The sequence below is a fragment of the Mustela putorius genome, unplaced genomic scaffold (genome assembly GCF_011764305.1).
Source record: "Mustela putorius furo isolate JIRA1106 unplaced genomic scaffold, ASM1176430v1.1 tig00003898_pilon_pilon_pilon, whole genome shotgun sequence".
NCBI classification, from domain to species: Eukaryota; Metazoa; Chordata; class Mammalia; order Carnivora; family Mustelidae; genus Mustela; species Mustela putorius.
Genome location: NW_025422047.1, coordinates 10,418,246 through 10,428,896, shown reverse-complemented (window position 1 = coordinate 10,428,896; position 10,651 = coordinate 10,418,246). Strand labels below are relative to the sequence as shown.

Sequence of the window (10,651 nt, the reverse complement as noted above, 5' to 3'; positions counted from 1 at the left end):
AGACAGGTATTAGGCCAAGCTTTTCACATTCACCAGCTCCTCAGTTCTTAAAACAACCTATCAGGTATATATCATTTTACAGTTGGGGAAACAAGTTCAGCAAGGATGAATTGGCCAAAGGTTGATCAACTTTTAAAGTAAAACTGTCTTCTCTCCAGGAAATGGAATGTAAGGTATAGTGTTGTGGAGTTCAGAATTCAATTAAATCAACTTCGTAAATTAAAGTCATAGATTAGGGCACCTGGGTAGCTCAGTTGGGTGACTGCCTTTAGCTTGGGTCATGATCCTGGAGTCCCACATTGGGCTCCCTGTTCAGCGGAGAGTCTGCTTCTCCCTCTGACCCTCCCCCTTCTCGTGCTCGCTCTCATTCTATCTCCAATAAATAAAATCTTTAAAAATAAAGTCACAGATTAATTCTGTATAAGACCTAAGCTTTGATATCTTTTTTGAACTTAACCATGTTTCCACCTCAGTCCCTAAATTCTAACTTTTTTTTTTTTTTCAAGATTTTTTTTATTTATTTGTCAGAGAGAGAGAGTGTGTGTGTGTGTGCACAAGCAGGTAAAGTGGCAGGGAGAGGCAGAGAGAGAAGCAGGCTCCCACTGAGCAAGGAGCCCGATGTGGGACTTGATCCCAGGACACTGGGATCATGACCTGAGCCAAAGGCAGCGGCTTAACCCACTGAGCCACCCAGGCGCCCCTAAATTCTAACTCTTACGTGGCTTATGAACAGGGTGTCTGGGTGGCTCAGATGGCTAAGCACTCAGCTCTTGATTTTGGCTCCGATCATGATCTCAGAATCATGAGATTGAGCCCCATGTCAGGATCCATACTGGGGATAGAGCCTGCTTGGGATTTTCTCCTTCTCCCACTGTCTTCTGACACATAAAGATGTCACATGTGTGTACCAGAGGGATACAATTTAAGAATTATCCTAGAGCCAAAATGAGAATAAAACACTGAAATTCTTTTAAGAACACCTTTATAGCTGCTATCTGAATGTCTACTGTGAGGCAGGTATTAGGCCAAGCTTTTCACATTCACCAACTCCTCAGTTCCTAACCTATCAGGTATATATCATTTTACAGTTGGGGAAACAAGTTCAGCCAAGACCCACCCCCACTGTGTGCTCTTAAAAAAAATTTTTTTTTCAAAAGTGGCTTATAAACAAGATTGATGGTATATAAACCACCCTAGAGACCCATGCCATGGGCTTCAGCAACCTTGCTGAGATTCCAAATATACCCTAAATACCACTGAAGGCTAGTCAGATGAATGACCCTGACCTGCTTCCCAGCATTTGCATGTGAACATGAGGTCATGAGGTACCATTCTAGACTGATTCTTCACATGATTTCATTAAGGCCTGGGGGGGTGGAGAGGAGTTGCTTAAATTCAGTTATATTCCGACATGTAAGTTTCCCACAATAAAATACAGTATAATATACATCACACTCGATCAAAGATGATATAACTGCAAAAAAAAAGAGGAAAAAAAAGGCTACATCTTTATTGAAATAAAATAATCCAATGAGTGGGTCTGAAAAAGCACAAATCAGTTGGTCAGGGCAATAAGAGCCTCTACCACGTTGCCCATGTGTTCCCTTAAGCTCCGTTCTGCAGCTGCTCTTGAGATCTCCATCTCTGTCATCTGCAGGAAAAGGATCAAGGATGTTACCTAAGTTTCTTCCGGGGCATTAAAATGCCACCAAGACTTGCCTGACTCGACTTGTTTCAGTAAACAACCCCAATTAACCAATGTAAGCTCTGCCCATAGGCTAGGTAGGCTTTACTACTCACTATGAGCTCCAGATCTTCCTTCTTAATGGTGACTTTGGCCAGTTCCTTCTCCCTGCAAATATTCATGTACATTAGTCCTCATTCTCTACCTCCACCATTAACTCTCATTCTCAGCTGTGCCTTACAAATAAATGACTCCCAACGAACACTGCTGAGTGAAAATACAAAATGACTCTCACGCCCTCACCGAACATCCCCATCCCATCCCCTCCCCTCTTTAGTCTTTATAGCAGGCAGCAGGTGCTGTCAGGCCTTTCCTTCCACCAAAAAAGTAAGGTTGTAAACTTCATACATGTAGAAATCGGTGACAGAGTTGAAGAACGGTACAAGATACAAACGCTTAACGATAGCTTTTATTTTCGTATGGGGGAAAGTGAGGAACTGGTAGGACTGACTGTGCCTACGGAAGACTTACCGCTCCTGTTTGGCTTTCTGCTCCCGGGACCGTCTATCTCCAATCACGGACATGGCCTATCAGAAAAATAGATCTCCTTACCGCTCTGCCACCCACAATTCCCAATAATCTAAAAAGGTGTAAGAAGCTGGCGGCGGGTTGTGTGTGTGTATTCACATGACGAGTGTATCAGGAACCAAGGCCTAGGTTTAACTCAATTCTGTGCACCTAAGGGCCACTTTAAACACAATCTCCATCAAGCTCCCTTTCGCAAGCGGCGGGCTCCAATGACGGTTTCCCTCGTGCCTCCTCCTCGCCAACCGTACGGGAAGCCCGTCCTGGAGCCGGGATTCCAGTTACAATCTGAGAGGCCCCTCAGCTCTCAGCCCGCCCAGACACGCTCACGGCCAACCTCACCGTCTCCAGATTGGAACTCTGGATCTCCTTCTCCTCCGCATAGTCGGTGACTCTCTCCAGGTCTGCTGCACCGCTGTCATGCTTCCGTGGCTTCTCCGGAGGCCGCTCCGGGCCGCTGGTCTCCGTCTCCAACTCCAGTTCCACATCGCCCTCGGTAGCCATACCGATCCCACCGTGCCGCTGCACAGGCCCCGCCCCACTCACGAAGACTTCCGGTAGCTTCCCCGAAACTTCCGCCGGGAGAGGATGAGGCGGGGCTGACCTCGGGCCACACCTTCTCTACTGTTCTGGATTCTGGAAACTTCAGCCAGGAAAGCGGGTAGCCGCTGAGACTTTTGGAGGTTCTAGTGTTGTTTTCTGCGAGGCCCTCACCCACTGCTAACCACTCCATCCGACATCCTTCTCATCTAGATCCTACCCACTCCATCTCAACCCTCCTCCCCTGCCCCCAATTCCGTTCAACCAGGAAGGATGACGTCTAACCCTAAACCAATTAGGAATGCTAATCCACTAGAGGCCAGATTTGCAAACTGCTCCCTAATCTGGAGAGAACAGCCTGTGTGGCCCAAAGGCCCTGGAGAGAGAGTAGCTTTACATCGACATTTGCATTCACCACATCCCGGAGGTCGGTGTTCTTTTCCTGATGTCTGTCCCCGTTCTTCTTTAGAGTGGGTGACCACCCCCAGCACTGTGGCAGCCCATGGCGGAGGACAAACGAAAGCTGCTACTTTCTCATCTTCCTTCCATCTGGTAGACCTAGGTCTAATCCCTGGGACAAGGATGGTGGGTGCAAAGGCTGTCACAGGCCCCAGCACCTCCCTCCGCCTGGCACAACGCACTGAAGTCAGCAGTATTATGGTGAATCTTCCCTTCTATCAGGTGAGAGTATACTTGGGCAGAGGGGCTTGAAAGGTCCCCTGATCAAGAACTATCTGAAAAAAAAATAAAGGGAATGGTAGCTGAAGCTGGGGAGGAAAACCCACAGGAGCGAATAAAAATGATAGGCTTTCCTTTCACCTCAGAAACCTTTCCGTTTCTTTGCCCCTGAGCCTATGATCATTAAACCTCTCCTCCCACTTCCCAGTACCAGATCTGCAGGTTTACAAAAAGGTGAGAGGCCAGGTGTGACTTGGGCTTTTAGGAAGGTCTGCTCAAGCCTGCATCAGCTCTTATGATGAAAGCTCTACTTGATGTCAGTGGAAGGCAATCCTAAATAGCTTGGAACCAGATTCTGAGAATTCCTGAGTAAAAGGAGAGAAGAAAAGGGAAAGGGAAATTTTGGAATTCAGCCTCATGGGTTAATCTAATGCATACATTAATGTAAGCTTTTCCTCAGCAAATCTCCATCTTTCTGCTCAACCCCCAGGTGTCCTGCTGTGGGCCTGTTCCCTGTACCTGCTGCTGCCATTCTAGGTGCCCCCTTGTCACAGAATCTACTTGTAGCCGCCTGTTCTACATCCTCCTCCATCTGGGGTCCTCAGCAGTCTGCTGCCTCCTGCTGTCAAAAACAGTAGTGGAAAGGGTCTGGGGGAAGGAACATGGGGTAAGTGAGAGGGTTCGGGTTGCCAACAGGAAAAGGAGAAAAGAAACCCTCAGACAGAAGATTCAGATTGGGGGGTAAGGGACAAGTGAATGGATATACCCATGAGAAGCAGGTACCTCTCTATACATGATGATTCGCCCTGCCATTTCTCACATGCACTCTCCCTCCAGATCCAGATGCCCTCAGGGTTGTGTGCCCATCTGTTTGGCCACCCTCATTGCCCAGTGCTCAGTGGCTCTGGAGCTGTGTACCGAGTATGTGCAGGAACTGCCACCTTCCACCTGCTGCAGGCTGTGCTACTAGTCCAGCTCCATTCCCCTACCAGCCTGAGGGCACAGCTCCATAACAGGTTTGTGTATGTACACTTTGGGTGGGGTAAGGATGAGGAGGGAAGCAAGCATAAGCTGAGTAAAGGAAATTCCAAGATGAAGTGTGTAAAAACTCCAAAAAAAAGCTTTTAAGTTCCTGCTTCCACCATACTTACTGTATGACCATGAGCCCCACATACTTACCCTCTTTGAACATCTAATTTTTTAAAATGAAGATAATTGTGGGGTTATTATATGCAAACCCTTTGTCAACTGTGAAACATTGTCCAGATGTTATTACGTGGTATCTGAGAGAATTTGGAATAGGCTAGGATGGGCCTGTTTCCAGCCCCTCTCACATGGGACTGGTTCCTCCTTCCCTGTATTTAGTTGTCTCTTCTCTTCCCTTTCCTATAGTTTTGCTTTCTCCTTTGCCTTTTCTTGAGTCTTGTTTTGTCTCCTAACCAGCTTCTGGCTCCTCAAACTGCTGTTCCTGCTAGGTCTCTGTGCTGTTGCCTTCTGCATCCCCGATGAGCATCTCTTCCCAGGTACCTTCCCTCTCATATCCTAATCAGCAGGCATAAGCTAATAGATGTTCTAAGAAAAAGTGAGGGTAGGAAAAAAAAAAAAAAACAGGAGTAATGACATGGTCAGCTACATTTTCCCACTGGTGCCACCTACTTGCAGCCTGGCATTACATTGGCATCTGTGGAGGCTTCACATTCATCCTGCTGCAGTTGGTGCTTATCACAGCCTTTGCCCATTCCTGGAACAAAAACTGGTAAGGCGCACCTAACCCTAAAGGCTCTTCCTGGGAAGGTTGTCTGACCTGGGAAGGTTGTCCAACCCAGTGTGGTCGAACAAAATGCATGACAGGTCAGTGGTCCCTAACTTCCCACTAAGCAGTACCAAAAAGTTCAGAACATGACTCTGTAGGCTAGGTGGGATGGGTAATAACACCAGTGTTCTGCAAGAGGGGGAATAGTAATGGGCAAGAGGAGTTGGAGCCCCAAGCCACTGTCCACCGCCTACCCTTAGGCAGACTGGTGCAGCCCAAGACTGCTGCTGGTTCCTGGCGGTACTGCTGGCCACCCTAGGATTCTACAGCATGACAGGTGTGGCAGCTGCGCTCCTGTTCCACCACTACACACACCCAGCTGGCTGCCTGCTCAACAAGATGCTGCTTAGTCTGCACCTTTGTTTCTGTGGCCTCCTCTCCTTTCTCTCCATCGCTCCCTGCATCCGCCTCAGTGGGTACATGCCTTGCAACATTCCAAATCTGGAAGGCCTTTAGTATAGAAAAATTCATTAGCTTCCCTAATCTTAGTCAATTGCCTGCTTCCTCCTAAGGGTGGGGAGAAGTATAGATAGGGATATGAGTGGAAGAAACAACTTCTCTGTAGACAAAAGCAATGATCTCCATTCTCCCCAGGGCAACCCCGTTCTGGCCTTCTACAAGCCTCTATCATCAGCTGCTATATCATGTACCTGACTTTCTCTGCACTGTCCAGCCGTCCTCCAGAAAATGGTAAGGACCAGATGTGGACTCCCCAGGTTAAAACTTTTGTTCCTGCCAAATACTTAGCTCTTGTTCTTACCACCTTTCTTGTTTTCCCTTCTCAGTATTCATTGAAGGACAAAACCACACTCTGTGCCTCCCTGTCCTAAGTAAAATGGAATCGCAAACACCAGATACTTCTCTGGCAGTGCTAAGTGCTGGCATCATGTATACTTGTGTCCTTTTTGCTTGGTGCGTAAAGGTATCAAGGGGAGAGGTGTGAGAGAAGGGAGAATACCCAGGACAGAGAAGGATGGTCAGGAGACTGTCTGGGACCACGGTTTATTTGAACTTTAGAGCAAGACAAGAGTGAGGGAAGTTCCCCATAAACAGAAACAATTTCTAAAAATAGCACTTGTCAGATGATCTGTATTAGATGAAGGGGGCAGGGAGAATGACTTGAGAATTAAAAATATATACAAAGGTTTTAGGGCCCTCACATGATGAGATTTATAAATTGGGGGGAAACAGGCTCTGGAAATATAATACCCTCCTGAGGATTACCAATATGGACCAGCTAGCAGTATATACTCTCAGGCAATCCTCCTGCTATTTGACTGGACCTGCTTGAGAACTGTCTTTTCTTTCTCAGCAATGAGGCTTCCTACCTGGCTGAGGTATTTGGGCCCTTGTGGATTGTCAAGGTTTACAGCTATGAGTTCCAGGTGAGGATGGAGAGCTCAACAGTCCCAATGCCCTTCCCCCCTCACACACAGACAAAGATAGACACACATCCTACCAACCTCTACCCAGAATGCTCAGATTCTAGCTGCTGTTACCTTTTATTAAGTACCCACAATGTGCTAAGCACTGTGCTACTTTACATTCATCATCTCATTTAATTTAATCCTCACAACAACCCTGTGAGGTAGGTATTTGCTCCATTTTACAAATGGAGAAGTTGAGGCACAAAAGGTTAAACATCTTACCAAAGTTTTCATAGCCAGTTATATGCTGGAGCTAGAATTTGAACCCAGGCGTGCCTCCACTTTTTACGCCAGACTAATCTTTTCAAAGCGGAATTTCCTATATTAATACCCTCACATTCTTTAAAAAGTCATTCCAAAACATGCTGCCTTTTGTTTTACAGAAGCCCTCACTCTGTTTCTGCTGCCCTGAAACGGTGAAACCAAAGGAAGGTGAGTGTCATTAAGAATGTCCCTAAAAGAGTGTAGATTTCTGCAGAGTGCCAAAGAGCCCTGGAGCGCCTTCACAAAAGAAACTGGGGGAGGAGGGAAGAAGTCTTTCAGCCACACTGCTGCTAGCAGTCCTTCCCTCTCTCCAGGCCAGAGGGGTGGGTCTGTCAGGCCAGCTGACCGAGAGACCTCTCCAGCTCCTCCAGCACAAGCCCAGCATCTCTCCTACAGCTATTCTGCCTTCCATTTTCTCTTCTTCCTTGCATCACTCTATGTCATGGTTACCCTTACCAACTGGTTCAGGTAGGATGGAAGTGGGCCTGGGATATATATATATACTCCTGAAAACCCGTTTTAGGAAGAGCAATTTAAGGCCAGTCCTAAGGGTTCTCAGGAGACACATGGGTCCACCATTATCTTTGGTAGGGAGGTAGGACAGGTCTGAAAGCTAAGGTCCTATGTGTTCTCTAACAGGAGACTTTGGTTCCACAGCTATGAGGGAGCAGAACTGGAAAAGACCTTTACCAAGGGTAGCTGGGCTACCTTCTGGGTCAAGGTTGCCTCATGCTGGGCCTGTGTACTCCTCTATCTTGGGCTGCTATTGGTACCACTCTGTTGGTCCCCCACCCAGGACTCCCAGTCACCTCCTACATTCAGGGGACCCGACCTTCACAGAAGTACTGCAAGGTAACAAATATTCAGTCTAGGTACTGTTAACTGGGGTTCCCTTAAGGTCATACTCCCTGTCTTGACTCAGGAACTGCCCAGCCCAGCAGGTACCTCAAGGACACAATGGGCAGTTATCTCCCCTTGAAGTCAGTACTATTTTTGAACAGGAGATAGTGGCCATACATACTCTAATGCCATGGGCAGAGTGTCTCACTCACTGGAGCTAGTGTTACATCTTTACCCCAGCTCAAGAACCTAACTCCCAAGTCAGCAGCTCAGAAACCACTGCTGATCCCAGCAGACAGTGCGGCACTAGCCCTTTCCTGGCTCTCACAGTGGAGATGGGGGCAGGGAAAGACCAATAGGGACTGAAGACTTACTTGGCTCTGCCCTTGGAGATAAAAAGAAAAACAAGCAGTTCAGCCCTGGGCACAGGGAGATAAGCAGCCCAGAACAAACCAGGACACGGAAAGAAAGGACCAGAGACCACACTAGGTTTTATCCTGATCTTGAGGTCAAAGGAAGTGGGAAGACAAAAACCACCCTCAATCCACGAAGAATGACAGAACAGAAGAGAATGTGAACACTAGAGAGCAGCTGACCGTGGGAAGTCAGTGAGCAGCAGGATTTGGGGGCCAACTTTCAAGCAAAGTTTCAGGCGAGCAAAATGAGGAAGAACGAGAAAGAGGAGCATAAACTTAGGTCTTGAAGTCTTCCTAGACCCTCAACTCCATCCTTGGGATGGTGTTCAAGGTCTGGGTGGGGGACAAAAATCACAGAAAAGAAGTTCCTAAAGTTCTTAGAGGATTCCTCTACCACATACTTGGAGTACTTGTCTGTTTGTTGTAGTAAAATAAAGAATTTCCTCTGTGATGTTTCACTTAATCTATATATCTACAACCTTTTAGAATCTAAAGTTCTCTCCCCTTTTGGTGGGAAAGGGCAGCCATTCCTCCATCCCCATCCCCCCAAATCCCCAGTCAAACCAGGCGGTCAAGAAATTACAAAGCTACTTTTAATACTTTGGGGTGAGCCCCACAGGAATAAAAAACACTGGGAAGGGGTAACCCCCTCACCCCCAGGCGTGGCCCAGGGGGAGAGAGGCTACCTGAGGGGAAGGAAGCACAAAAGGGACCCGCTGCAGACTCAGGGCAAAGGGAATGCCATCGGTGCTGGGACCTGTGAGCACTACAGGAGAAAACGCGAGCGTGGTGGGACTGGCTCCAGGCACACAGGCGAAGGGCAAGAGGGTTGGACACGAAGCCACAAAGCTACTTGGGTTCCTCCTTCTTCTCGTTTGCCTTTTTCTGCTTCTGCTGCATGATCTCCGAGTCCCTGGGGGTAGAGATGATGGGGCACTGGGAGGTACCAGAGGGCAAAAAGGACAAGATGCAGGGGGATGAAGGGCACAAAGGATAAGATGGAAGTGGATGGGACAAAATTCAGCGTGTGCCTGCTGTATTCCCACCCTAGGAGAACAAGAGGAAGAGAGCTGAGGCTTAAAAGGCAATCAGTCTCTATCTGGCTGTTGCCTAAGGGGTCAGAAGTCTGGCCACACAGGCCCAAGGCTATTCTTTGCTGAGTACCACACCCAGCAACACCACTGAGAAGGTTGGGAGAAGGGAGGAGAAACTGAACACCAAAGAGGGCCGTAAGTACCGTGCTGTCATAACCACTACTGCATTTGAAATGTGAAGCTCCCTGCCCTTGCCCTTAAGGTCAGACTCAGGGGCACTCAGAAATCAACCGTGGGCAGGCACCCGCCCCAGTCCCTTCCTGTCAGGCTGTGAGCTAACAATTTAGAGGGTGGGGAGGAAATAAAACTCTAGAGGAAGCAATGCACTCTGCCCCTCACTAGTCCAGACGTAAACCCTGAGGTAGCTCTCTTTCCTGGTACAACCCTCGGTCTAGCCCAGGTCTCACCCCTCCCCTCCCTTCCCTTCCCCTCCCTGGGGCTACCTCTGCTTGCGGGCGGCAGCAGAAAGCCCGTCATCTCGGCGCTTTCCCTTAACCGAGTCGCTCTGCTTTTTCATATTCTTCTGGCGGGCGAGCTCGCGCTGGTTACCGCCTAAAGAAAGAAGGTAAAAGGTGAGGCGCGGGGGGCCTTTATGGCCACACACAGGCGACCCTCCTCCCTCACCCGGACACCAGCAGGGTCCAGCGCTTATTCCTCTGTCCCGACACCGGCCCATTTTGGGGCCTAGGCTACTGAGTGGGGCAGGAGCATGGGGGGTGTTGGTGGCAAGCTGCCACGGGGCAGGTCAGACTGGGAGGTGGAAGAACGGTTCCGAGGAGCCCGCTAAAGGCGTGTTTCGAGTTTCGGGGCGGCACGGGGGTCCAGACTGGTGGTGATGTGTGGACAGTTTGGATCTCTGTGGGGGATGGGCTGCGATCTGGAGTAGGGGGCTCTGGTCCTATCACAGGGGCGCGGGGCTTCTCGCCACGGCGCGGAAGGTCGCGGGGGCCTTTGCTTGACTGGAGAAGGGGGAGGGGGTTCTCAAGAAGTGGGCAAAAGGCCGATTTCCGGCGCCGAGTGTGAGGGTCTCAAAAAGCGCTTCCAGAAAAAGGCCTTGCTGGGGAAGCCAGGTGGAGGTCAAGGCCAAGATTCGGCAGTCGTGTTTAGGGTGGACGGGGAGAAAGGGGTAAGAAGAGAGGGTCTCGGTGCTCACGGGTCATGGCGACGGCAGCGGCTCCGGCCTGCCTCCGTTGCGTCCCCTCGTTCTGTCCGACGTTGCAGACCCCGCCCCCTTCTCCAAGCGTAACGAAGTCGTCCTTTCCTCCCCGCCCCTTTGAGCCCGGGCTCAGTCTCTCATTGGACAGAAAGAA

At 49.2% G+C, this 10,651-nt stretch overlaps 3 protein-coding genes across 5 annotated transcripts; 1 reads left to right on the top strand and 2 right to left on the bottom strand.

Annotated features, from left to right (window-relative positions):
- Window positions 1-1,487: 1,487 nt before the first annotated feature.
- On the bottom strand, window positions 1,488-2,926 carry HYPK (huntingtin interacting protein K). The gene is made up of 4 exons (XM_013055495.2): window positions 2,612-2,926; window positions 2,216-2,271; window positions 1,801-1,852; window positions 1,488-1,651 (listed from the first exon to the last, which is right to left on the bottom strand). The coding sequence occupies exons 1-4, from the start codon at window positions 2,771-2,773 to the stop codon at window positions 1,556-1,558; spliced, it is 366 nt and encodes a 121-aa protein (XP_012910949.1). The 5' UTR covers window positions 2,774-2,926; the 3' UTR covers window positions 1,488-1,555.
- Window positions 2,927-3,081: 155 nt separating this feature from the next.
- On the top strand, window positions 3,082-8,736 carry SERINC4 (serine incorporator 4). Of its 2 annotated transcripts, XM_013055496.2 has the most exons (12): window positions 3,082-3,490; window positions 3,978-4,154; window positions 4,325-4,503; window positions 4,931-5,010; window positions 5,150-5,243; window positions 5,501-5,712; window positions 5,895-5,990; window positions 6,086-6,212; window positions 6,613-6,685; window positions 7,111-7,159; window positions 7,306-7,459; window positions 7,649-8,736. In XM_013055496.2, exons 1-12 carry the CDS (start codon window positions 3,083-3,085, stop codon window positions 7,845-7,847), a joined length of 1,848 nt encoding a protein of 615 aa, XP_012910950.1. In that variant the 5' UTR covers window position 3,082; the 3' UTR covers window positions 7,848-8,736. The 2 variants fall into 2 exon arrangements, 1 of the variants encoding a protein (XP_012910950.1); XR_006602873.1 differs by lacking the exons at window positions 3,082-3,490; window positions 4,931-5,010; window positions 5,150-5,243; ... (3 more) ...; window positions 7,306-7,459; window positions 7,649-8,736 and having other exon boundaries at window positions 3,998-4,503; window positions 6,086-6,203.
- An 86-nt stretch (window positions 8,737-8,822) lies between these two features.
- On the bottom strand, window positions 8,823-10,629 carry SERF2 (small EDRK-rich factor 2). Of its 2 annotated transcripts, none has more exons than XM_013055494.2 (3): window positions 10,495-10,629; window positions 9,785-9,893; window positions 8,823-9,183 (listed from the first exon to the last, which is right to left on the bottom strand). In XM_013055494.2, exons 1-3 carry the CDS (start codon window positions 10,499-10,501, stop codon window positions 8,898-8,900), a joined length of 402 nt encoding a protein of 133 aa, XP_012910948.1. In that variant the 5' UTR covers window positions 10,502-10,629; the 3' UTR covers window positions 8,823-8,897. The 2 variants fall into 2 exon arrangements, with proteins under 2 accessions (XP_012910948.1, XP_004751327.1); XM_004751270.3 differs by having other exon boundaries at window positions 8,905-9,160; window positions 10,495-10,626.
- Window positions 10,630-10,651: the final 22 nt, after the last annotated feature.

What these genes read in the sequence shown, in the direction of transcription:
- HYPK (XM_013055495.2), bottom strand. Translation starts at nt 2,773, where the DNA reads ATGGCTACCGAGGGCGATGTGGAACTGGAGTTGGAGACGGAGACCAGC. An exon ending in CAGAAAGCCAAACAGGAGCG is followed by an intron (nt 1,853 to 2,215) that starts GTAAGTCTTCCG and finishes GAATATTTGCAG; the next exon opens with GGAGAAGGAACTGGCCAAAG. An exon ending in AGGAAGATCTGGAGCTCATA is followed by an intron (nt 1,652 to 1,800) that starts GTGAGTAGTAAA and finishes CTTTTCCTGCAG; the next exon opens with ATGACAGAGATGGAGATCTC.
- SERINC4 (XM_013055496.2), top strand. Translation starts at nt 3,083, where the DNA reads ATGACGTCTAACCCTAAACCAATTAGGAATGCTAATCCACTAGAGGCC. An exon ending in CGCTCCCTGCATCCGCCTCA is followed by an intron (nt 5,713 to 5,894) that starts GTGGGTACATGC and finishes CATTCTCCCCAG; the next exon opens with GGCAACCCCGTTCTGGCCTT. An exon ending in ACCCTTACCAACTGGTTCAG is followed by an intron (nt 7,460 to 7,648) that starts GTAGGATGGAAG and finishes TTGGTTCCACAG; the next exon opens with CTATGAGGGAGCAGAACTGG.
- SERF2 (XM_013055494.2), bottom strand. An exon ending in GCTGCCGCCCGCAAGCAGAG is followed by an intron (nt 9,184 to 9,784) that starts GTAGCCCCAGGG and finishes GGTACCTCCCAG; the next exon opens with TGCCCCATCATCTCTACCCC.